This window comes from Hemitrygon akajei, chromosome 28 (assembly GCF_048418815.1).
Source record: "Hemitrygon akajei chromosome 28, sHemAka1.3, whole genome shotgun sequence".
NCBI classification, from domain to species: Eukaryota; Metazoa; Chordata; class Chondrichthyes; order Myliobatiformes; family Dasyatidae; genus Hemitrygon; species Hemitrygon akajei.
In genome coordinates this window covers 40,359,626-40,384,017 of record NC_133151.1, presented here as the reverse complement: position 1 = coordinate 40,384,017, position 24,392 = coordinate 40,359,626, and the positions used below count along the sequence as shown (strand labels likewise).

General features: G+C 52.0%; 1 protein-coding gene across 1 annotated transcript in view; it reads left to right on the top strand.

Annotated features, from left to right (window-relative positions):
* LOC140717863 (autophagy-related protein 2 homolog A-like) overlaps positions 1 to 24,392 on the top strand; it is a 319,916-nt gene that overhangs the window by 275,701 nt on the left and 19,823 nt on the right. Inside the window, 7 exon segments of the mRNA XM_073031584.1 lie at positions 3,002 to 3,231; positions 7,436 to 7,571; positions 12,113 to 12,331; positions 18,044 to 18,145; positions 20,304 to 20,319; positions 20,322 to 20,387; positions 21,765 to 21,945. Of these exon segments, the coding sequence (XP_072887685.1) occupies positions 3,002 to 3,231; positions 7,436 to 7,571; positions 12,113 to 12,331; positions 18,044 to 18,145; positions 20,304 to 20,319; positions 20,322 to 20,387; positions 21,765 to 21,945 (950 nt within the window).

The following is a 24,392-nucleotide window of genomic DNA, read 5'->3' as shown; positions in this document are numbered from 1 at the left end:
CTTCCACCAAAGTGCATGACCATACACTTTACAACATGGTATTTCATTTGCCACTTCTTTGCCCATTCCCCTAAACTATGCAAGTCTCTCTGCAGGCTCCCCGTTTCCTCAACACTACCTGCTCCTCCATTTATCTTTGTATCATCGGCAAATTTGGCTGCAAATCCATTAATCCCATTGTCCAAATCATTGACATACATTGTAAAAAGCAACGGTCCCAACATTGACCCCTGTGGAACTCCTCTGGTAACTGGCAGCCAGCCAGAATAGGATCCCTTTATTCCCACTCTCTGTTTTCTGCCATCCAGCCAATGCTCCACCCACGCCAGTAACTTCCATGGGCTCTGCAGCCTCACATGTGGCACCTTGTCAAAGGCCTTCTGAAAATCCAAGTACACCACGTCTACTGCATCTCCTTTGTCTACCCTGCTTGTAATTTCCTCAAAGAATTGCAGTAGGTTAGTCAGGCAGGATTTTCCTTTCCTATCTTGTCATGTGCCTCCAGGTACTCTGTAATCTCATCCCTAACAATTGATTCCAACAACTTCCCAACCACTGATGCCAGGCTAACAGGTCTATAGTTTCCTTTCTGCTGCCTCCTACCCTCCTTAAATAGTGGAGTAACATTTGCAATTTTCCAGTCATCCAGTACAATGCCAGAATATCAATTCTTGAAAGATCATTGTTAATGCCTCTACAATCTCTCCAGTTACTTCCTTTAGAGCCCGACGGTGCATTCCATCAGGTCCAAGGGATTTATCCACCCTCAGACCATTAAGTTTCCTGAGCACCTTCTCAGTCGTAATTGTCACTGCACAAACTTCACTTCCCTGACACTCTTGAATGTCCAGTATACTGCAGATGTCTTCCACTGTGAAGACTGATACAAGATACACATTCAGTTCCTCTGCCAACTCTGCATCTCTCATTACAATATCGCCAGCATCATTTAGTATTGGTCCTGTATCTACCCCCCACTCTGTTTTACTTTTATATACTTTAAAAAGCTTTTAGTATCTTCTTTGATATTAGTGGCCAGCTTCCTTTCATAATTCATCTTTTCCTTCCTAATGACTTTCTTAGTTTCCTTCTGCAAGTTGTTAAAAGCTTCCCAATCCTCTGTGTTCCCACTATCTTTGGCTCACTTGTATGCCCTCTCTTTTGCTTTAACTTTGGCTCTGACTTCACTTGTCAGCCACGGTAGTGTCCTTGCATCTGAACGTTACTTCTTATTTGGAATATATCTGTCTTGCACTTCCCTCATTTTTCACAGAAACTCCATCCATTGCTGCTCTGCGGTCCTTCCTGCTAGTGTCCCTTTCCAGTCAACCTTGGCCAGTTCCCCTCTCATGCCATTGTAATTTCCTTTATTCCACTGAAATATTGACACATTGGAATTGAGTTTCTCCTTCTCAAATTTCAAAGTGAACTCCATCATATTGTGATCACTGTTCCCGAGGGTTCCTTAACCTTAAGCTCTCTTATCACCTCCGGATCATTGCACAACACCCAATCCAGTACAGCCGATCCCCTAGTGGGCTCAACAACAAGCTGTTCTAAAAACCCATCCCTTAGACATTGTACAAATTCTCTCTTGAGGTCCAGTACTGGCCTGGTTTTCCCAATCCACTTTCATGTTAAAATCCCCAATGATTATCATGACATTGCCCTTCTGACACGTCTTTTCTATCTGCTGCTGTAATTTGTAATCCACGTCCTGGCTGCTGTTTGGAGACCTGTATACAACTGCCATTAGGGTCCTTTTACCCTTGCCATTTCTTAAATCAACCCATGTGTGTGTGTGTATTTGTGTGCAGTGTGTGTGGTGTTTATGTATCTGTGTGTGTCTGTCAGAATCACTGTGTGTTTGTGATGTATATTAATCTGTATGTGTTTGTATCTGTGTGTGTCTGTCAGAATCACTGTGTGTGTTTGTGATGTATATTAATCTGTATGTGTTTGTATCTGTGTGTCTGTCAGAATCACTGTGTGTGTTTGTGATGTATATTAATCTGTATGTGTTTGTATCTGTGTGTGTCTGTCAGAATCACTGTGTGTGTTTGTGATGTATATTAATCTGTATGTGTTTGTATCTGTGTGTCTGTCAGAACCACTGTGTGTGTTTGTGACATATTAATCTGTATGTGTTTGTATCTGTGTGTGTCTGTCAGAATCACTGTGTGTGTTTGTGATGTATATTAATCTGTATGTGTTTGTATCTGTGTGTGTCTGTCAGAATCACTGTGTGTGTTTGTGATGTATATTAATCTGTATGTGTTTGTATCTGTGTGTGTCTGTCAGAATCACTGTGTGTGTTTGTGATGTATATTAATCTGTATGTGTTTGTATCTGTGTGTCTGTCAGAACCACTGTGTGTGTTTGTGACATATTAATCTGTATGTGTTTGTATCTGTGTGTGTCTGTCAGAATCACTGTGTGTGTTTGTGATGTATATTAATCTGTATGTGTTTGTATCTGTGTGTGTCTGTCAGAATCACTGTGTGTTTGTGACATATATTAATCTGTATGTGACTGTATCCGTGTGTGTCTGTCAGAATCACTGTGTGTGTTTGTGACATATTAATCTGTATGTGACTGTATCCGTGTGTGTCTGTCAGAATCACTGTGTGTGTTTGTGACATATAATAATCTGTATGTGACTGTATCCGTGTGTGTCTGTCAGAATCACTGTGTGTGTTTGTGACATATATTAATCTATGTGTTTGTATCTGTGTGTGTCTGTCAGAATCACTGTGTGTGTTTGTGATGTATATTAATCTGTATGTGTTTGTATCTGTGTGTCTGTCAGAATCACTGTGTGTGTTTGTGACATATATTAATCTGTATGTGTTTGTATCTGTGTGTGTCTGTCAGAATCACTGTGTGTGTTTGTGACGTATATTAATCTGTATGTGACTGTATCTGTGTGTGTCTGTCAGAATCACTCTCTCTCTGTGGGTTTTCCAGCACATTTTTACCGAGTTAACCACTCTCTTTCTAGCCCAAAGATGGAGAGCCGGTTGTCTCCAAGCTGACGGACGACTCCATCATGATCAAGGACGGTCACTTCTCCCGGCCCATAGGCAGCACAGACCTGCTGAAGGCACCGTCAAGGTTCCCCGTCCCCGACACCCGGATCATGCTGAGGGAAATCTCCGTGGTCTGGCATCTGTACGGAGGGAAGGACTTCGGCTCACTCCGCCCATCTTCTTTCCACTCGCATTCACCCAGGTAGGCACGGAGAGAGCCGAGGGTTGGACTGCACCTCGTGAGGAGCTGCGTCTCTTATCCACACTTCCGTAATGGTGCAAGCTGCCTGATAACATCCACTCTTTCCAACTTCAATCTCTCTTCATCACAGTGCACCTCAGGAGACACAAGAGCAGGATTAGTCTGGTCCTAGACTCCCCCACCATAGGAAACATCCTCTCCACATCCACTCTATCTGTGTCCTCTGGTCCTAGACTCCCCCACTATAGGAAACATCCACTCCACATCCACTCTATCTGTGTCCTCTGGTCCTAGACTCCCCCACTATAGGAAACATCCTCTCCACATCCACTCTATCTGTGTCCTCTGGTCCTAGACTCCCCCACTATTGGAAACATCCTCTCCACATCCACTCTATCTAGGCCTTTCAGCATTCATTTGGTTTCAGTGAGATCAGCCCTCATTTTTCCGCACTCTTCACATGCCAGCCCAGAGCCATCAAACACTCCAGACACGGTAATCCTTTCATCCTCAGGATTATTTTTGTCAGTCTGCTCTGGACCGCCTCCAATGCCAGCACATTGTTTCTTAGGTGAGCGGCCTTGAAACCTCTCACGTGCCTTGTAAAGCCTCAGCATCACCGCCTTGCTTTTGTATTCTCGCCCTCTCGAAGTGAATGCCAACATTAATCCTACATTTCTCATCTTCGTTATCCGTCCATTCCAAGATTTCCATGAATGCGTGACCTCCTCCCTCCAGAACCACAGCTTTTCTGAGATCCGTTCTCTCCTCGTTCCCGTCCTCCTGGACACAGAACACCGCCGGTGGATGTCTGAACCCATCTTGCACCTCCCTCTCTCTCTCTCGGCGGCAACGCTGTGGTTGTAACACTTCACGGCAGCCTGCTGCAAGATCCATGTTCGATTCCCTCCACTGTCTTTGTACCTTTCCCTGTCACTACGTGGATTTCCTCCATTCCCCCCACCCTCCAAAAACGTACCAGTTCGTAGGTTAATTGGTCACACGGGTGTAACTGGGCGGAAGGGGCGATGGGCGTGCGGTATTTATAGATATTGTGAATAAATTCCCAAGACGTACTGCTAGGATAAATGACCATGTTACATTTGTGGTGACTCTTCCGGGCTGCCCGCAGCACAATCCTCGCTGATCTCTTTAAATTCTTCGCTTGGACGTTCCTCAGACTCTGCCTCACCGGCCTCGACATTTACCCCTTGGGGGTTAGCTTTCTGCTTGGTCAACACTCCCCGGAGAGTTTCACTGAGTGAAAAGTGCTTTGTCAAAAGGCATTGCGGCCAGTGAGGACTACGCCAAAGTAAGTTTGTGTCGTAGGCAGTGAGGAACATTATTAAGCATCACAGCTGGATCTTGATTGACTGGGGAAGTGGGCCAAGGAATGGCAAATGCAGTTTAATTCAGATAAGTGCAAGCTGTTGCATTTTGGGAAATCAAACCAGATGCCGGGGGGGGGGGGGGGGTGGGTAGGAAGGGAATGTCACTCTACCAAAGAAGGTATAAGAATCTCCTTCCCTCCGCTGGCCTGCAGGTCTCCCTTGGGCAAGGTGTAGCCCCTCCTCCCGATCAGGGTGAGGTGAAGCTGTGGGAGCAGGTGGTGGACGGTCATACGAGCAGCCGGTGCAGATCACAAGTCCTGGTTATGTGACCACTGACGCCAGGCAGACAATCTCTGAAGAGTATTCTTTCTTTATCAATCTTTTTATTAATTAAAAAAAGTACATATATATAAACAAGAGGAGAATTATCTCAAATATCTATATCAATAACAATTCATATTAAAGGTAAAATAAACATTATCCAGGTCATACATAGTATCAATCTAATAGTATAGAATAAAAAATAAAATAATGAATTCTACTGTTATCATTCCATGAAAAGAAGAAAAAAGATAAAGCAACTTCTATCATTTTTTACATACATAAGAAAATCCACTAAACAAAAAAACAGAAAAAAGAGAAGAGAAACAGAAGGGACTGGGCAGCCCATACTGAGAGTGAAAGCAAGAAAAAAGAGAAACTTTCTGATCAAATCCAAAGTTTCGATAAGGTAACTGGAAGAGCAATAAATCAAGCCATATGAAAATATTGAATAAAAGGTCGCCAGATTTCCTCAACTTTAGAGGACGTATCAAATGTCCGACTTCTTATTTTCTCTGAACTTAGACGGGACATAATGGAGGTAAGCTAATAAAAACCTGTAGGTGGATTGGAGTCCACCTACACTCTTCTCGGCTCTTCTCGGCAGTAAAGTGTAAAAGCTATCATCCATTCAGCGGAAACAGGAATATATTCTGCTTCCGGTGGAGTGATCCTAAAAATTGCTGTAAGTAAGTTCGGTTGTAGGTCCAAATTCAAGACTTTTGATAAATGAAGAGTATTATTAACAGCTGGGGTCACCCGTCTTGTAAAATCACTGCCCAGAAGAAGGCAATGGCAAGCCTTCTGTAGAAACAGTTACCAAGAGCAAACATGGCCATAGAAAGACCATAATGCCCATGTCACACGACACGGCACATGATGATCATGTCACACGACACGCCACGTGACGATCATGTCATACGGCACGGCACATGACGATGATGTCATACGGCATGGCACTTGACGATGATGTCATATGACACGGCACATGATGTTGATGAAGAACCCAAGGTAGGACTTTCACAGTGAACAACCGACAGCCCTTGATTTTTTGCTGAAAGTTTAAAAAAGACTTTATAAAAACATTGTGTTTGCCTGTTCGGTGACAGATAGAAATTTCGAGCATTTTTGGCAATGTTGAAATTTTGCCTTTAGCTTTGGTCGCCCTGCTGTGGGAAAATTCGAGGCACATCACGGAACAGGTCCTTCAGGCTGTTTGAGCCTCACCGTCCACTTAATCACAGGACAATTTACAAAGACCAATGCACCTCCTATCTGGTACGTCTCTGGACCGTCTGGGGGGAACCCACGCGGTCCCAGGGAGAGCGTAGCAACATCGTGCAGATGGGGTTGGAATTGAACGCTCTGAGCTGTCATCGATTCCTGCTACCGTGATGCAGTGAAGATGCCATTGAGCTGGACAGAGGGCAGAAAAGATTTACGAGGACGTTCCCAGGACTTGGGGGAGGGTGAGCGGCTGGAACTTTATTTCCCGGAGCACAGGAGACTGAGAGGTGATATAGAGGTGTTTAAGATGATGAGGGTGCAGAGGTAGGGTAAATACACTTGTCTTTTCCCCAGGGTCCGTGAATCAAGAGCTAGAGGGCCCAGGTTTAAGGTGGCGGGGGAAGATTTAATAGGAACCTGGGGGCAACTTCTTCACCCAGAGGACTCCCTGTGTACAGATCGAGCTTCTGGATTTGAGGCAGGCACAGTAACAGCAGTTGAGAGACACTAAGACAGGTACAGTCCTGTGGGAAGTCTGAGACACTCAGTTACATATCTGGGGTGCCTGGGACTTTTGCACAGGCCTGTGGTAATTTAACATTTTGCACTGTACTGCTGTCACAAAAAAAAACAAATTTCATGACAGTTGTGAGTGACGATAAACCTGATTCTGATCTGGGTCTCTATTGTGGACTGAGAGTGGGAAGGGGACAGGGAGAGGGGAATCATGGTTGGGAAAAGGGGAAGGGAGAGGGGAGAGAGCGGGAAGCACCAGAGAGACGTTCTGTAATGATCAATAAACCAATTGTTTGGAATCAAAAGACCTTGCCTGGTGTCTCAGGGCTGGGTGTGTCTGTACCCACCCCTGTCACTCCTTTTCTGCCCCCTGTCCCACACCCCTCCCGCGGCACTCCACCCTCACTATTCCCAACATCCTTTGCTCCCGACAGGTTTACAAACTCGCTGTCTGCTTCAGATTGACGAGTACAAGACTGTGTGAAAGTCTCGGGCACTCTGGCTGTATCTACATGCCTGAGACTTTTGTTTAGTAATAAGAATAAGTAATAAGTAATTGCGGAATAAGAATGACAATCAAGCATTATGATTAAAAATTTTTACTGAGTCGTGTTAGCCACGAGCAACCTTCAGTGTAGGAGCGACCAATCGGCCCAGCCGAGACGAGCTGGCCCGGTCGGGAGCCCGTGCAAAGACAGAGGGGCCATCCGCACGTAGGAGGCCCAGTGGGTCAGTCGGCGACGTGATCCGATATGGTTCATTCAGGGGGACAGATCGTACGCTTTGTGACTTCTTGCTGTCTGGTGCAGGATGAAGCCGGTCGCCGTCAGCGCGAGGAGCTCCCCATCTCGTTCTGCCTTCCCCAACAGGCCACAGAACACGTGGAGGACGCAGGGGGGCTCGGGACGTAACCACGACATCCTCATGGAGATCCAACTCACCAAGGTACTCCCAGCACGGCGCTGAACTCTCACACCTGGCTCTTCAACAGGGGCAGCGTTGACATAGAAAACTACAGGACCTTTCCCATCCATGTACCTGTCCAGACTTGTACTGAGCGTTGAAGTCCACTGGCAGCTCATTTCACACTCAGAGTTTCCCCTTGTGTTCCCCTTAAACATTTCACCTTTCCCACTTAACCCATGACCTCAGGATTGTCCGTAGTGACACTGGCCATCCCGGGTGAGGAGAAAAGCTAAGGCCAGGGTCCAGACGTGCGTGTGTGTGTGGGGTGAGTGTGTGTGTGTGTGTGTGTGTGCGCGCGTGTGGGGTGAGTGTGTGTGTGTGTGTGCGTGTGGGGTGAGTGTGTGTGTGTGTGTGTGGGGTGAGTGTGTGTGTGTGTGTGTGCGCGTGTGGGGTGAGTGTGTGTGTGTGTGTGTGGGGTGAGTGTGTGTGTGTGTGCGTGTGGGGTGAGTGTGTGTGTGCGTGTGGGGTGAGTGTGTGTGTGTGTGTGTGTGCGTGGGGTGAGTGTGTGTGTGTGTGTGTGGGGTGAGTGTGTGTGTGTGCGTGTGGGGTGAGTGTGTGTGTGCGTGTGGGGTGAGTGTGTGTGTGTGTGTGCATGTGGGGTGAGTGTGTGTGCGTGTGGGGTGAGTGTGTGTGTGTGTGCGTGTGGGGTGAGTGTGTGTGTGTGTGTGGGGTGAGTGTGTGTGCGTGTGGGGTGAGTGTGTGTGTGCGTGTGGGGTGAGTGTGTGTGTATGTGCGTGTGGGGTGAGTGTGTGTGTGTGTGTGGGGTGAGTGTGTGTGCGTGTGGGGTGAGTGTGTGTGTGCGTGTGGGGTGAGTGTGTGTGTATGTGCGTGTGGGGTGAGTGTGTGTGTGTGCGCGTGTGGGGTGAGTGTGTGTGTGTGTGTGCGCGTGTGGGGTGAGTGTGTGTGTGTGGGGTGAGTGTGTGTGTGCGTGCGTGTGGGGTGAGTGTGTGTGTGTGTGGGGTGAGTGTGTGTGTGCGTGTGGGGTGAGTGTGTGTGTGTGTGTGGGGTGAGTGTGTGTGTGTGCGCGTGTGGGGTGAGTGTGTGTGTGCGCGTGTGGGGTGAGTGTGTGTGTGTGCGTGTGGGGTGAGTGTGTGTGTGTGTGCGTGTGGGGTGAGTGTGTGTGTGTGTGGGGTGAGTGTGTGTGTGTGTGTGTGTGCGCGTGTGGGGTGAGTGTGTGTGTGTGTGTGGGGTGAGTGTGTGTGTGCATGTGGGGTGAGTGTGTGTGCGTGTGGGGTGAGTGTGTGTGTGTGTGTGTGTGTGTGTGCGTGTGGGGTGAGTGTGTGTGTGCGTGTGAGGTGAGTGTGTGTGCGTGTGGGGTGAGTGTGTGTGCGTGTGGGGTGAGTGTGTGTGTGTGTGTGGGGTGAGTGTGTGTGTGTGTGCGCGTGTGGGGTGAGTGTGTGTGTGTGTGCGTGTGGGGTGAGTGTGTGTGTGTGTGTGGGGTGAGTGTGTGTGTGCGTGTGGGGTGTGGGGTGAGTGTGTGTGTGTGTGCCTGTGGGGTGAGTGTGTGTGTGGGTGTGGGTGTGGGGTGAGTGTGTGTGTGGGTGTGGGTGTGGGGTGAGTGTGTGTGTGCCTGTCTTTGGGAGTGGTCTGGGTATTCAGCCTCAACCTAGTTGAAAGCCAGTTCTTGCTCCCTGAGGCCCAACCACAGCACCAGAAGAGGCCCTTCGGCCCTTTGTGTCTGTGCTGATCATGATGAACGAACTGTCTGAAATCTAGCAAAATGGTGGTGTGCTTTAATCACATCAGCCTGTCTGCGTCCGACGATTGTCTCCCACGTTTTTCTTAAAGACCCTTTTGGACATTAATAAAACAAAGTGCTGGAATACCCCTCGGGGACCTGTGCTTACGGTACTTTGCGACTGTTTGACTGTTTGTGCTGCGTTTTGTACCTTGGTCCCAGAGGAATGGTGTTTCGTTTAGCTGTATACATGTGGACGGTTGAGTGACAATAAACTTAAACTTCTGTTTACTATCCACACCCTTCCATTCTCTGCCTGTCTTAAAACCTCTCTGCTGTCATCCTCGGCGGCTCCTTCCGGTCACCCAGCACCCTCTGTGTAAAATCATCGAGTCTTAAACTCCCCTCTCACTTCACATGTAGGCCTGGATGTAGTGCATTTGGGCCTGATTCCGGAACTGAGCGCACAGTCCAGGTATTGCCAGTGCAGTGAGCACGGACAGAGGGCCCTGGGCCTCTGCTCATTGGAATTCAGACAAATGAGGAGGGGTCTCAGTGAAACCTATCAAATGGAGAGGGAGAGAGAGAGAGAGAGAGAGAGAGATGCACAAACACATGCACAAAGGTAGTGTTAAGAGCTTCATTTTCAGAACCTGAGCAATGGGGTACATGCTGTTCTTGAACCTCTAGGTGTGGGTCTTCAGTTCCGATACCTCAGCAGAATATGGCAGAGAGTGGATGGTTAGTTTCTACAGAGTCACTGAAGGGCAGGTTTTCGTCACTCAGAGGGTATCTGCTATCTGGAACACGTTGCCAGAGGAGGTGCAATCACTTCTTTTCAGAGACGTTTAGACAGGCAAAGCTGTTGAAGGATAGGGTCCTCTGCGTGGTATGGGAACTGCACTGCAGCAGACAGGAAGGGGCTACGATAGGGAGTCGAAACTGCCCAGCGCGTCCCTGGCATCAGCCTACCCACTGGCATCATGGCATTGTCCCACCCCCGTCGGGGAGCCTCCACACCAGGACCACCAGACTCAAAACAGTCACTTTCCCCAAGCAGTGAGGCTGATCAACACCTCCACCCACTAACCCACCCCTCCACTCCCAGACTCAGAAACAGTGACTTTCCCCAAGCAGTGAGGCTGGTCAACACCTCCACCCACTAACCCACCCCTCCACTCCCAGACTCAGAAACAGTGACTTTCCCCAAGCAGTGAGGCTGGTCAACACCTCCACCCACTGACCCACCCCTCCACACCCCAACCATCGTTTATCATTTCCTGCTAGTCACGTTGTGTACAGACACTCCTGTGCCTAGTGTCACTTTATGGAGATACAACCAATGTATGTATATAAACTCATATCTTTATATTAATTGTGTTTTATTATTAATTTTTCCTTATCTCATCATTGTTTTTTGTGCTACATCAGATTCAGAGAGAGTAACAATTATTTTGTTCTCCTTATAATTGTGTACGGGAAATAACATTAAGTCATCTTGGTTCCTTAAATTCTTGACAATATGATCAAGTGAGCACAAAGTTCAGCATGGGCCTGTTGGGCCAAATGGCCTATTCCTGTACGAGGATATCACTAAACCAACGTGACGCAGAGCAGCATCCACCCCAACTAGGCCCCAGGCTGGTCGGACTTGGGTGACTGTGGTTGGACGAGAGTTTGTGGGATGGGAGCAACTAGGCCCCGGGCTGGTCGGACTTGGGTGACTGTGGTTGGACGAGAGTTTGTGGGATGGGAGCAACTAGGCCCCGGGCTGGTCAGACTTGGGTGACTGTGGTTGGACGAGGGTTTGTGGGATGGGAGCAACTAGGCCCCGGGCTGGTCAGACTTGGGTGACTGTGGTTGGACGAGAGTTTGTGGGATGGGAGCAACTAGGCCCCGGGCTGGTCAGACTTGGGTGACTGTGGTTGGACGAGGGTTTGTGGGATGGGAGCAACTAGGCCCCGGGCTGGTCAGACTTGGGTGACTGTGGTTGGACGAGGTTTTGTGGGGTGGGAGCAACTAGGCCCCGGGCTGGTCAGACTTGGGTGACTGTGGTTGGACGAGGTTTTGTGGGATGGGAGCAACTAGGCCCGGGCTGGTCAGACTTGGGTGACTGTGGTTGGACGAGGTTTTGTGGGGTGGGAGCAACTAGGCCCCGGGCTGGTCAGACTTGGGTGACTGTGGTTGGACGAGGTTTTGTGGGGTGGGAGCAACTAGGCCCCAGGCTTGTTGGGCTCGGATGACTGTGGTTGGACGAGGTTTTGTGGGATGGGAGCAACTAGGCCCCGGGCTGGTCAGACTTGGGTGACTGTGATTAGACGAGGGTTTGTGGGATGGGAGCAACTAGGCCCCGGGCTGGTCAGACTTGGGTGACTGGTTGGACGAGGTTTTGTGGGATGGGAGCAACTAGGCCCCGGGCTGGTCAGACTTGGGTGACTGTGGTTGGACGAGGTTTTGTGGGATGGGAGCAACTAGGCCCCGGACTGGTCAGACTTGGGTGACTGTGGTTGGACGAGGGTTTGTGGGATGGGAGCAACTAGGCCCCGGGCTGGTCAGACTTGGGTGACTGTGGTTGGACGAGGTTTTGTGGGGTGGGAGCAACTAGGCCCCGGGCTGGTCAGACTCGGGTAACTGGTTGGACGAGGTTTTGTGGGGTGGGAGCAACTAGGCCCTGGGCTGGTCAGACTTGGGTGACTGGTTGGACGAGGTTTTGTGGGGTGGGAGCAACTAGGCCCCGGGCTGGTCAGACTTGGGTAACTGTGGTTGGACGAGGGTTTGTGGGATGGGAGTGATAAAGGTATGGCAGAGGATTATTGAGCTCTTTCTCCCGGTTTCTGCCCAGGTGAGCTTCCAGCATGAGACGTACCCTGTTGCCACGGCCATGCCAGAGAAGGGATCGACGGAGTTGCGAGCTCCCGAGCTTGAGGAGTTGCCCATAGCTCGGCAGGTCTTCATTGTGCAGGAGCTGGAGATCCGTGACAGGCTGGCATCTTCGCAGATTAACAAGTTCCTTTACCTCTACACCAGTGAGAAGATGCCCAGGAGGGCCCATTCCAATATGGTGAGCTGCATTTCTATAGCGCCTTTTTAACTCCGACCAACGGCAGCACAGCCCCGTGGTCCCCTGCCGCGTTATCCTGGGATCCTCAGCTCCATCAGAGAGATCTTAACAGAAAAGACCTTCTGCCCGTTCCACCATTGGCATCCACAGCAGCAGTGAAGGTCTTTCATCTCTGGTAGCGTTCATCATGTCAGTAGCTCCATCTCGGACCCTACTGTCAGTTGTGGAGACTCAGGAGTTCCATCGCACACAGATGTAGCAGGACTCTTCACTGCTTTTGCACCCAAACCTGCAGACCGGTCAGCCCACCCTGACCCTTTCACCTGGTCAGCATGGGTGACCCTACCACGAGCCACAGTATCGAGCCCTGACCCCAGACAACGCAGCTCTCCGGGTCATTGAGGCACGCAAGCCTCCAAACCCAACGACAAGATTGTGGACCCTGGAGGCAGAAAAGAAAAGCCAGCGGTGCTTGACTTAAAAGAACAGCAGAGCTTACATGCAATAAAAGAGCATTCGATTTGACTAATAGGTACTATCCGAACGACGAGAAAATCTGCCAGTTCAGGGGACTGTCAAAGTGCAAAGCCAGTCTAATCTGTCAGAGTCAAGCTGGATTCGATCAAAAGTAAACTGCTGGAGGAACTCAGCGAGTCAGGCAGCATCTGCTGAAGGGAATAGAGAGGGGGAGTGATGGACAGACGGAGGAGGGAGAGTGGGAATAGTGACAGAGACTGGGAGGGGATGGGTGGGGAGGTGAGGGGGAGTGATGCACAGACGGAGGAGGGAGAGTGGGAATAGTGACAGAGACTGGCAGGGGATGGGTGGGGAGGTGAGGGGGAGTGATGGACAGACGGAGGAGGGAGAGTGGGAATAGTGACAAAGACTGGGAGGGGATGGGTGGGGAGGTGAGGGGGAGTGATGGACAGACGGAGGAGGGGAGAGTGGGAATAGTGACGGAGATTGGGAGGGGATGGGTGGGGAGGTGAGGGGGAGTGATGGACAGATGGAGGAGGGAGAGTGGGAATAGTGACGGAGATTGGGAGGGGCTGGGTGGGGAGGTGAGGGGGAGTGATGGACAGACGGAGGAGGGGAGAGTGGGAATAGTGACAGAGACTGGGAGGGGATGGGTGGGGAGGAGAGGGGGAGTGATGGACAGACGGAGGAGGGGAGAGTGGGAATAGTGACGGAGATTGGGAGGGGATGGGTGGGGAGGTGAGGGGGAGTGATGGACAGACGGAGGAGGGAGAGTGGGAATAGTGACAGAGACTGGGAGGGGCTGGGTGGTGAGGTGAGGGGGAGTGATGGACAGACGGAGGAGGGAGAGTGGGAATAGTGACAAAGACTGGGAGGGGATGGGTGGGGAGGTGAGGGGAGTGATGGACAGACGGAGGAGGGGAGAGTGGGAATAGTGACGGAGATTGGGAGGGGATGGGTGGGGAGGTGAGGGGGAGTGATGGACAGACGGAGGAGGGAGAGTGGGAATAGTGACGGAGATTGGGAGGGGCTGGGTGGGGAGGTGAGGGGGAGTGATGGACAGACGGAGGAGGGGAGAGTGGGAATAGTGACAGAGACTGGGAGGGGATGGGTGGGGAGGTGAGGGGGAGTGATGCACAGACGGAGGAGGGAGAGTGGGAATAGTGACAGAGACTGGGAGGGGATGGGTGGGGAGGTGAGGGGGAGTGATGCACAGACGGAGGAGGGAGAGTGGGAATAGTGACAGAGACTGGGAGGGGATGGGTGGGGAGGTGAGGGGGAGTGATGGACAGACGGAGGAGGGAGAGTGGGAATAGTGACAAAGACTGGGAGGGGATGGGTGGGGAGGTGAGGGGGAGTGATGGACAGACGGAGGAGGGGAGAGTGGGAATAGTGACGGAGATTGGGAGGGGATGGGTGGGGAGGTGAGGGGAGTGATGGACAGACGGAGGAGGGAGAGTGGGAATAGTGACGGAGATTGGGAGGGGCTGGGTGGGGAGGTGAGGGGGAGTGATGGACAGACGGAGGAGGGGAGAGTGGGAATAGTGACAGAGACTGGGAGGGGATGGGTGGGGAGGAGAGGGGAGTGATGGACAGACGGAGGAGGGGAGAGTGGGAATAGTGACGGAGATTGGGAGGGGATGGGTGGGGAGGTGAGGGGGAGTGATGGACAGACGGAGGAGGGAGAGTGGGAATAGTGACAGAGACTGGGAGGGGCTGGGTGGTGAGGTGAGGGGGAGTGATGGACAGACGGAGGAGGGAGAGTGGGAATAGTGACAAAGACTGGGAGGGGATGGGTGGGGAGGTGAGGGGGAGTGATGGACAGACGGAGGAGGGGAGAGTGGAATAGTGACGGAGATTGGGAGGGGATGGGTGGGGAGGTGAGGGGGAGTGATGGACAGACGGAGGAGGGAGAGTGGGAATAGTGACGGAGATTGGGAGGGGCTGGGTGGGGAGGTGAGGGGGAGTGATGGACAGACGGAGGAGGGGAGAGTGGGAATAGTGACAGAGACTGGGAGGGGATGGGTGGGGAGGAGAGGGGGAGTGATGGACAGACGGAGGAGGGGAGAGTGGGAATAGTGACGGAGATTGGGAGGGGATGGGTGGGGAGGTGAGGGGAGTGATGGACAGACGGAGGAGGGAGAGTGGGAATAGTGACAGAGACTGGGAGGGGCTGGGTGGTGAGGTGAGGGGGAGTGATGGACAGACGGAGGAGGGGAGAGTGGGAATAGTGACAGAGACTGGGAGGGGCTGGGTGGTGAGGTGAGGGGGAGTGATGGACAGACGGAGGAGGGGAGAGTGGGAATAGTGACAGAGACTGGGAGGGGATGGGTGGGGAGGAGAGGGGGAGTGATGGACAGATGGAGGAGGGAGAGTGGGAATAGTGACAGAGACTGGGAGGGGATGGGTGGGGAGGTGAGGGGGAGTGATGGACAGACGGAGGAGGGGAGAGTGGGAATAGTGACGGAGATTGGGAGGGGATGGGTGGGGAGGTGAGGGGGAGTGATGGACAGACGGAGGAGGGAGAGTGGGAATAGTGACGGAGATTGGGAGGGGCTGGGTGGGGAGGTGAGGGGGAGTGATGGACAGACGGAGGAGGGGAGAGTGGGAATAGTGACAGAGACTGGGAGGGGATGGGTGGGGAGGAGAGGGGGAGTGATGGACAGACGGAGGAGGGGAGAGTGGGAATAGTGACGGAGATTGGGAGGGGATGGGTGGGGAGGTGAGGGGGAGTGATGGACAGACGGAGGAGGGAGAGTGGGAATAGTGACAGAGACTGGGAGGGCTGGGTGGTGAGGTGAGGGGGAGTGATGGACAGACGGAGGAGGGAGAGTGGGAATAGTGACAAAGACTGGGAGGGGATGGGTGGGGAGGTGAGGGGGAGTGATGGACAGACGGAGGAGGGGAGAGTGGGAATAGTGACGGAGATTGGGAGGGGATGGGTGGGGAGGTGAGGGGGAGTGATGGACAGACGGAGGAGGGAGAGTGGGAATAGTGACGGAGATTGGGAGAGGCTGGGTGGGGAGGTGAGGGGAGTGATGGACAGACGGAGGAGGGGAGAGTGGGAATAGTGACAGAGACTGGGAGGGGATGGGTGGGGAGGAGAGGGGGAGTGATGGACAGACGGAGGAGGGGAGAGTGGGAATAGTGACGGAGATTGGGAGGGGATGGGTGGGGAGGTGAGGGGAGTGATGGACAGACGGAGGAGGGAGAGTGGGAATAGTGACAGAGACTGGGAGGGGCTGGGTGGTGAGGTGAGGGGGAGTGATGGACAGACGGAGGAGGGGAGAGTGGGAATAGTGACAGAGACTGGGAGGGGCTGGGTGGTGAGGTGAGGGGGAGTGATGGACAGACGGAGGAGGGGAGAGTGGGAATAGTGACAGAGACTGGGAGGGGATGGGTGGGGAGGAGAGGGGGAGTGATGGACAGATGGAGGAGGGAGAGTGGGAATAGTGACAGAGACTGGGAGGGGATGGGTGGGGAGGTGAGGGGGAGTGATGGATAGACGGAGGAGGGGAGAGTGGGAATAGTGACAGACTGGGAGGGGATGGGTGGGGAGGAGAGGGGGAGTGATGGACAGACGGAGGAGGGAGAGTGGGAATAGTGACAAAGACTGGGAGGGGATGGGTGGGGAGGTGAGGGGGAGTGATGGACAGATGGAGGAGGGAGAGTGGGTATAGTGACAGAGACTGGGAAGGGATGGGTGGGGAGGTGACGGAGAGGAGCACAGAACCAGATAAGGGAGGGCAGATTGGAACAATGGCGGAGGGGAGCCAGTGAGAGGGGACCAGAGGACACAGATAGAGTGGATGTGGAGAGGATGTTTCCTATAGTGGGGAGTCTAGGACCAGTGGACACAGATAGAGTGAATGTGGAGAGGATGTTTCCTATAGTGGGGGAGTCTAGGACAAGAGGACACAGATAGAGTGGCTGTGGAGAGGATGTTTCCTATAGTGGGGGAGTCTAGGACCAGAGGACACAGATAGAGTGAATGTGGAGAGGATGTTTCCTATAGTGGGGAGTCTAGGACCAGAGGACACAGATGGAGTGGCTGTGGAGAGGATGTTTCCTATAGTGGGGGTGTCTAGGACCAGAGGACACAGATAGAGTGGATGTGGAGGATGTTTCCTATAGTGGGGGAGTCTAGGACCAGAGGACACAGATAGAGTGGATGTGGAGAGGATGTTTCCTGCAGTGGGGGAGTCTAGGACCAGAGGGCTCACCCTCAAATCAGATGTCCCTTTCGAAGAGCGATGAGGAGGAATATCATTAGCCAGAGGTACGTGATTCTGTGGAATTAATTGTGACAGACGTCTGTGGAGGCTTGTTCATGTAATATATTTAAAGTGGAGTTCGATAGGTTCCTGATTGGTCAAAGCGTCAAAGGTTACGGGGAGAAGGCAGGAGAATGGGGTTGAGATGGAAAATAAATCAGCCGGAATCAATGGTGGAGCAGACTCGATGGGCGGAATGGCCTGGGTTTAAAAGAGTCTAATAATAGGGAGATGAATCTGGCTTCACAAGAGAAAAGGGTTTCTGAGGAGGGGAAGAGAACCCTTTCCGGACAGTATGTGATCGATAGGAGTGTCCATCGTAAAATGGACTGACTTGGCCTTGGCAGTAAGGGAGGGAGGGAGCCATGAGACGTTGGTGGGTTGGGCAGGGCTGTGGTGTGAAATGCCTGAGGTCCGGCTGTGCAGAGTAAGTGGTCCATTTCTGATCTGCACATGGGAACAGAGGGTCCCTCCGTGTGGACCTCCATTCTGAGGTGGCGGGTCTGTTGAGTGATGCTTAGAGGACTGTTGGCTTCCTGCCCTGTGGGTCCTCCTCTGGGTGCAGTCCTGGCCCCGCACCTCAGGAGAAGGTCATGGCATGAGACGTTTCAGTTCGATTGATCGGGGCAGGCCCTGGAGCGCTGACTGACTGACTGCAGCTTCCTATCGCGGAGGATTGATCGGGGCAGGCCCTGGAGCGCTGACTGACTGACTGCAGCTTCCTATTGCGGAGGTGGGTCCTCCTCTGGGTGCAGTCCTGGCCCCGCACCTCAGGAGAAGGTCATGGCGTGAGAGTTTCAGTTGGAAGGGTAGTCGCGATTGAGGCCCTGGAGCGCTGACTGACTGACTGCAGCTTCCTATCGCGAACGATTGATCGGGGCAGGCCCTGGAGCGCTGACTGACTGACTGCAGCTGCCAGCTGTGGCGAATCTTTGTGCCGACGTGGATTGTTGTTTTGCAGCTGACCATCAAGGCCCTCCACGTCAGGCCGGAGTCTGGGCTCGGAGGCCCCGAGTGTTGCCTGCGAGTCTCCCTCATGCCACTACGCCTCAATATTGACCAGGTCAGTAGCTGGAATTCCCGTGTGTGAGTATGTGCGTGTCTGCCTGCCTCTGCCTCTACCTCTGCCTGCCCCCCCGGCAGGGTAGGACCTGCTCCGGCAGATCCATTGCCCCTGCCTCACTGGTTCTGTTGGCTGAAGTATCAATGGCAGAGTCCCTCGCACCCTGCAGACTGTCACTCCGAAACCTCCGGCTGCGATAATGCTTGAGAGCCGGGACTCACCGTTCCTCCAGCTACGAGCAGCCAGTGGGTTTGCTCCCTTACCTGCTTGAAACTGCCCCTTTTCCTAACCCAATCAAGCCAGGCCTCCCGACTCCTCAAATCCCAGCGTACTGCTGCAAGTGGTTACCGAGGCCCTCCCTTCATCAGGTTTGGTGAAATGCTGAGCAGACTCGATGGGCCGATTGGCCGACTCCTGCTGCTTTCTCTTATGGTCTTATTACACCCCAGCTGTCATCATGACACACGAGCCAGGGCAGTACGATATGGAGAGCGAGCTGTCGCCCACGTAGCGAGCTCCCCAGGACCAATGGAGACTGATGCAGGTTGGCACCAGGAGTTGCCAGTCAGCATTGAACTCAATGTTTATCTTACACTGCCTTAGGGACTCCAGCTCTGGATGTTTCCTTGGGGATTAGTCCTGAAGCCTTCCCATGAGTGGGGATAGTCGCAAGGCAGCGGGGGTTTCAGATCAGAGATTCCCTTCCAGCCAGCCAGAGCTGACAAAGCCACGTCTGCCCGAAGCGACAGGTTTTCAGTCCCCAATAACCCGCCTTTGCTCCCTCTCCTGTCAAGAAAAGCGGTTCCCTGGGGTTAGTAGCTGAGCTATATGAAGGAGCTGGACTGGGTTGTCAGAGGCAATTTGAAGGGCATACCATTGGAGCGTTTAATAGTACTGGGAGCGGATCCCCGTTACCATCCCCGGCTATGACAACCCTGAGGATGTCTTCCCACTCCACCCTACACTGACCGTCTCTCCTCTCCACTGGACACCGACCCTCTCCACTCGACACACCGACCCTCTCCACTCGACACCGACCCTCTCCACTGGACACCAACCTTCTCCACTGGACGCCTATTCTCCACTGGACACTGACCCTCTCCACTCAACACCGACCCTCTCCACTGGACACCGACCCTCTCCACTCGACACCCGACCCTCTCCACTCGACACCAACCTTCTCCACTGGACGCCTATTCTCCACTGGACACTGACCCTCTCCACTCGACTCCGACACTCTCCACTGGACACCATCCGTCTTCACTGGACACCGACCCTCTCCACTCAACACTGACCGTCTCCACTGGACACCGACCCTCTCCACTCAACACTGACCGTCTCCACTCGACACCGACCCTCTCCCACTGGACACCGACCCTCTCCACTCGACACCGACCCTCTCCACTCGACACCGACCCTCTCCACTCGACACCGACCCTCTCCACTGGACACCGACCCTCTCCACTGGACACCGACCCTCTCCACTGGACACCGACCCTCTCCACTGACACCATCCGTCTTCACTGGACACCGACCCTCTCCACTCAACACTGACCGTCTCCACTGGACACCGACCCTCTCCACTGGACACCATCCGTCTTCACTGGACACCGACCCTCTCCACTCAACACTGACCGTCTCCACTGGACACCGACCCTCTCCACTCAACACTGACCGTCTCCACTCGACACTGACCCTCTCCACGCGACACTGACCGTCTCCACTCGACACTGACCCTCTCCACGCGACACAGACCGTCTCCGCTCTCCAGCCGACACAGACCGTCTCGCCTCTCCACGCAACACTGACCGTCTCCCCTCTCTAGTCTACGTCTCCCTGTGGAATGCGTGCGTTGTCTCCTGGTGCCTTGATTTCCTCCCACAGTCGGAAGACATAGCGGGTCTGTTGTAAATTGTCCCGTGATTATGTTAGGGTTAAATCGGGTTCGTTGGAGTTTTCTGGAGTGTCACGGATTGAAGGGCCGGAAGAGCTGACTGTTTAAATGAATAAAAAAAGTGACCGTGGAAAGTGAGTTGTACCAGGGGGTGGGGGGCAGCTGTGTCATGTTACTGTCCTCTCTGTACTGGCTGTGGGTCAGTTTTATTCAAAGCACTAGATCCTTTTTCAATTTAATTTTGTCTGCCCTCTTGTTGCTCAGGATGCCTTATTCTTCCTGAAGACTTCTTCACTACGTTTGCAACTGGAATCAATCCCGTCGTTCCTGTGGATTCGGCTGTAGAAGGTAGGAACGCCGGGCATGGGCAGCTGCTTCATCGCTGGCATTGTTCTGTTTTTAAAAAAACTCTTACAACACAAAAGCACAGAAGGATCTGTGTTTACTGACAAATACCTTTATTGATCAGCAAATGGTGGATGTGAGCACGAATACAGCATTTAAGAGAAGTTTGGATAGGTACATGGATGAGAGGGGTATGGAGGGCTGTGGTCCAGGTGAAGGTTGATGAGGACTGGGCAGTTTAAATGGACTAGAATGGGCTGAAGGGCCACCCTGTGGACTGGGTGTTCTGTGACTCTGGGGATTTGTGCTGTGCCTCACCAGCTCTGAGTTCCATTGGCACGAGGGTGAGCCAGTGACAGAGCAGATCGTTCTGTGTGTGAGTACAGTTCATACTCTCTCCAGCACTGTGTGAGTGTGTGTGTCCCCGTCCCTCAGTGTCTGTGGTCTCTGTGCGTCCGTGTGTGTGAGTGTGTTTGTGTGTGAGTGAGTGAGTGTGTGTGTGTGTGTGTGTGAGTGAGTGTGTGTGTGTGTTTGTGTGTGAGTGAGTGAGTGTGTGTGTGTTTGTGTGAGTGTGTGTGTGTTTGTGTGTGTGTGTGTGTGTGTGTGAGTGAGTGTGTGTGAGTTTGTGTTTGTGTGTGTGTGTTGTGTGAGTGTGTGTTTGTGTGAGTGTGTGTGTGTGTGTTTGTGTGAGTGTGTGTGTGTGTGTGTGAGTGTGTGTGTATGTGTGTGTTTGTGTGAGTGTGTGTGTGTCTATTTGTATATGGAGTTTGTATATTCTTCTTTGACTGCATGGGTTCCCATCGGGATCTCCTGTCTACTCCGATGATGTGCCGGGTCGGAAGGTGAACCAGCCCCGGTGTGTGGGATCCGGAATGAGCCGATGGGAATGTGGGGAGATGGACGGAAGGTGAACCGGCCCTGGTGTGTGGGATCCGGAGTGAGTCGATGGGAATGTGGGGAGATGTGCCGGGTCGGAAGGTGAACCGGCCCCGGTGTGTGGGATCCGGAGTGAGCCGATGGGAATGTGGGGAGATGTGCCAGGTCGGAAGGTGAACTGGCCCCGGTGTGTGGGATCCGGAGTGAGCCGATGGGAATGTGGGGAGATGTGCCGGGTCGGAAGGTGAACCGGCCCCGGTGTGTGGGATCCGGAGTGAGCCGATGGGAATGTAGGGAGATGTGCCGGGTCGGAAGGTGAACCGGCCCCGGTGTGTGGGATCCGGAGTGAGCCGATGGGAATGTGGGGAGGTGTGCTGATTTGCTGAAGTGCCGTGTGACTCAGTAACTGGGCGCTGACCACTCTGCGGCCGAGCGTGCCTGGGTAGTTGTGACACACGTACTTTCCAGCTGAGTCTCACAGATTGCTTCTGCCCTGTGTTGCAGCCAAACCTGAATCCAGCCAGAGGGGCAGTGGAATCTTCGAGGCCGATTCCATCGGCAGGGAGGCCGAATCCTGCCAGAGTGGTCTGGAGATGCCGGAGATGACCGCCTCGATGGAGACAGCCTTCAGCGAGCACAGTTCCTCGTCCACCGCCTCTTCCTCTGAGCAGCCGATCTACTTCAGGTGTGCCCCACTCCCGAGTGGCTTGTGTTTGAATGAGAGGGAGCACCGTGGCCTCCCAGCTCCAATGCGCTGGCTTGGATCACCACCTCACGCACGCTGTGTGTGGAGTTTGCACTTTCATCCTCTGACCATTGGGGGCGGAGAACTTCCTTCCCCTCCCTTGCCTTGGGTGCTCATCCCAAAACAACGTTGCGGTTCGAAGCGGCAAAGGTTATGTAACGAGGTTGGAGGGACCGGGTGTGCTGACGCTGGGGAGGCGATGGCAGGAAGGAAGTGAACAAAACTCGACAGCAGTGTAGCACCAATCCCTCATTTCACACAAACCGCTGGTGTAATTGAGCATGAAACAACAATATTACTGCAGAGGAATCTGGTCGGTCGAGTTAGACAGAGTGAACACACGGTGCTGTGCAGAAGCCTTACAGAGGCACGCAAAGGTTTGGGCACCACGGTCAAAATTTCTGTTGCTGTGAATAGTTAAGTGAGTAGAAGATGAACCGATCTCCAAAAGTCATAAAGTTAAAGATGAAACCATTCTTTTCAACATTTTAAACAGCATTAGTGTATTATTTATGTTCTGTGCAATTTTAGAGTGAAAACAAGGAAAGGAGCACCATGCAAAAGTTTGGGAACCTCAAGAGATTTGAGCTCTCAAATAACTTTTACCAAGGTCTGTGGTAAAAATTACAAGTCCTGTGGACTGATGAAGTTAAAATAGAACGTTTTGGCTGCAATAAGCAAAGGTATGTCTGGAGAAAAAGGGGTGCAGAATTTCATGAAAAGAACACCTCTCCAACTGTTAAGCATGGGGGTGGATCGATCATGCTTTGGGCTTGTGTTGCAGCCAGTGGCATGGGGAACATTTCACTGGTAGAGGGAAGAATGAATTCAATTAAATACCAGCAAATAATGGAAGCAAACATCACACCGTCTAAAAAAGCTCAAGGTGAAAAGAGGATGGCTTCTACAACAGGATAACGATTCTAAGCACCTCAAAATCCACAATGGACTACCTCAAGAGGCGCAAGCTGAAGGTTTTGCCATGGCCCTCACAGTCCCCCCGACCTAAACATCATCGAGAATCAGTGGATAGACCTCAAAAGAGCAGTGCATGCAAGACGACCCAGGAATCTCACAGAACTAGAAGCCTTGTGCAAGGAAGAATAGGTGAAAATCCCCCAACAAGAACTGAAAGACTTAGCTGATACAGAAAGTGTTTACAAGCTGTGATACTTGCCAAAGGGGGGTGTTACTAAGTACTGACCGTGCCGGGTGCCCAAACTTTGCTTCGGGCCCTTTATCTTTTTTGCCATTTTGAAATGGTAAACAATAGAAATAAAAAGGTAATCTTACTTAAAATATTAAAGAAATATGTCATCTTTAACTTATGCCTTTTGGAAATCAGGTCATCTTTTACTCGCTACGCTTAGCTATTCACAATAACAGAAATTTGACCGGGGTGCACAAACTTGTGCATGCCACTGTATATGGACTTTTGCACAGTACTGTGTAATGTGGAGCAGTGAACGAGTTTATAAATCTGTCAGGAATAAAGGATGTTGGGAATGGTGAGGGTGGAGCGCCGCGGGAGGGGTGTGGGACAGGGGGCAGAGAAGGAGTGTCAGGAGTGGGTACAGCCACACCCAGCCCTGAGACACCAGGCAGGGTCATTTGATTCCAAACAATTGGTTGGTTGATCATTACAGAATGTCTCTCTGGTGCTTCCCGCTCCGTCCCCTCTCCCTTCCCTTTTTCCCAACCATGATTCCCCTCTTCCTGCCCCCTTCCCACTCTCAGTCCACAATAGAGACCCAGATCAGAATCAGGTTTACTATCACTCACATATGTCATGAAATTTGTTTATTTTTGTGGCAGCAGTACAGTGCGATACATAAAATTACTACAGTCATGTTCAAAGTCTCAGGCATCCTAGGTAGATACAGATATATATGTCTGAGACATTTGCACAGCACTGTCTGAGGTGAAATTACTTGTTTAGTGGCAGCAGGTACATTGCAGTGTAAATAAGAAAACTGTGTAATCAGAAATACAGTGGATCGGTCAATTGGGACGTATCCAGAACTGTATATTTTTGCCGAATTAAGTGGCCACCCCAATTAGTTTGAACTTTCGCTCTCTCGCGCATTCTCTCTCGCTCTCTCTCTCACTCTTTCTCTGCTCTCTCACTCTCTCGCGTCCCTAATTCAGATACAGATTCAGTTTATTTTCATTTAGAAATCACAAATGCAATGCAGTTAAAAAATGAGACAACGTTCCTCCAGAATGATATCACAAAAGCACATGACAAAACAGACTACACCAGAAAATCCACATAACGTTTGGCTATCCCTAGTCCAGAGTCCGGAGAGGCTGCTGTGTATTAATATCGCGCTACCTCCCCGGAAAGGAGGTCCAAATCCACCAGACAAAACAAGACCAAAACCTAA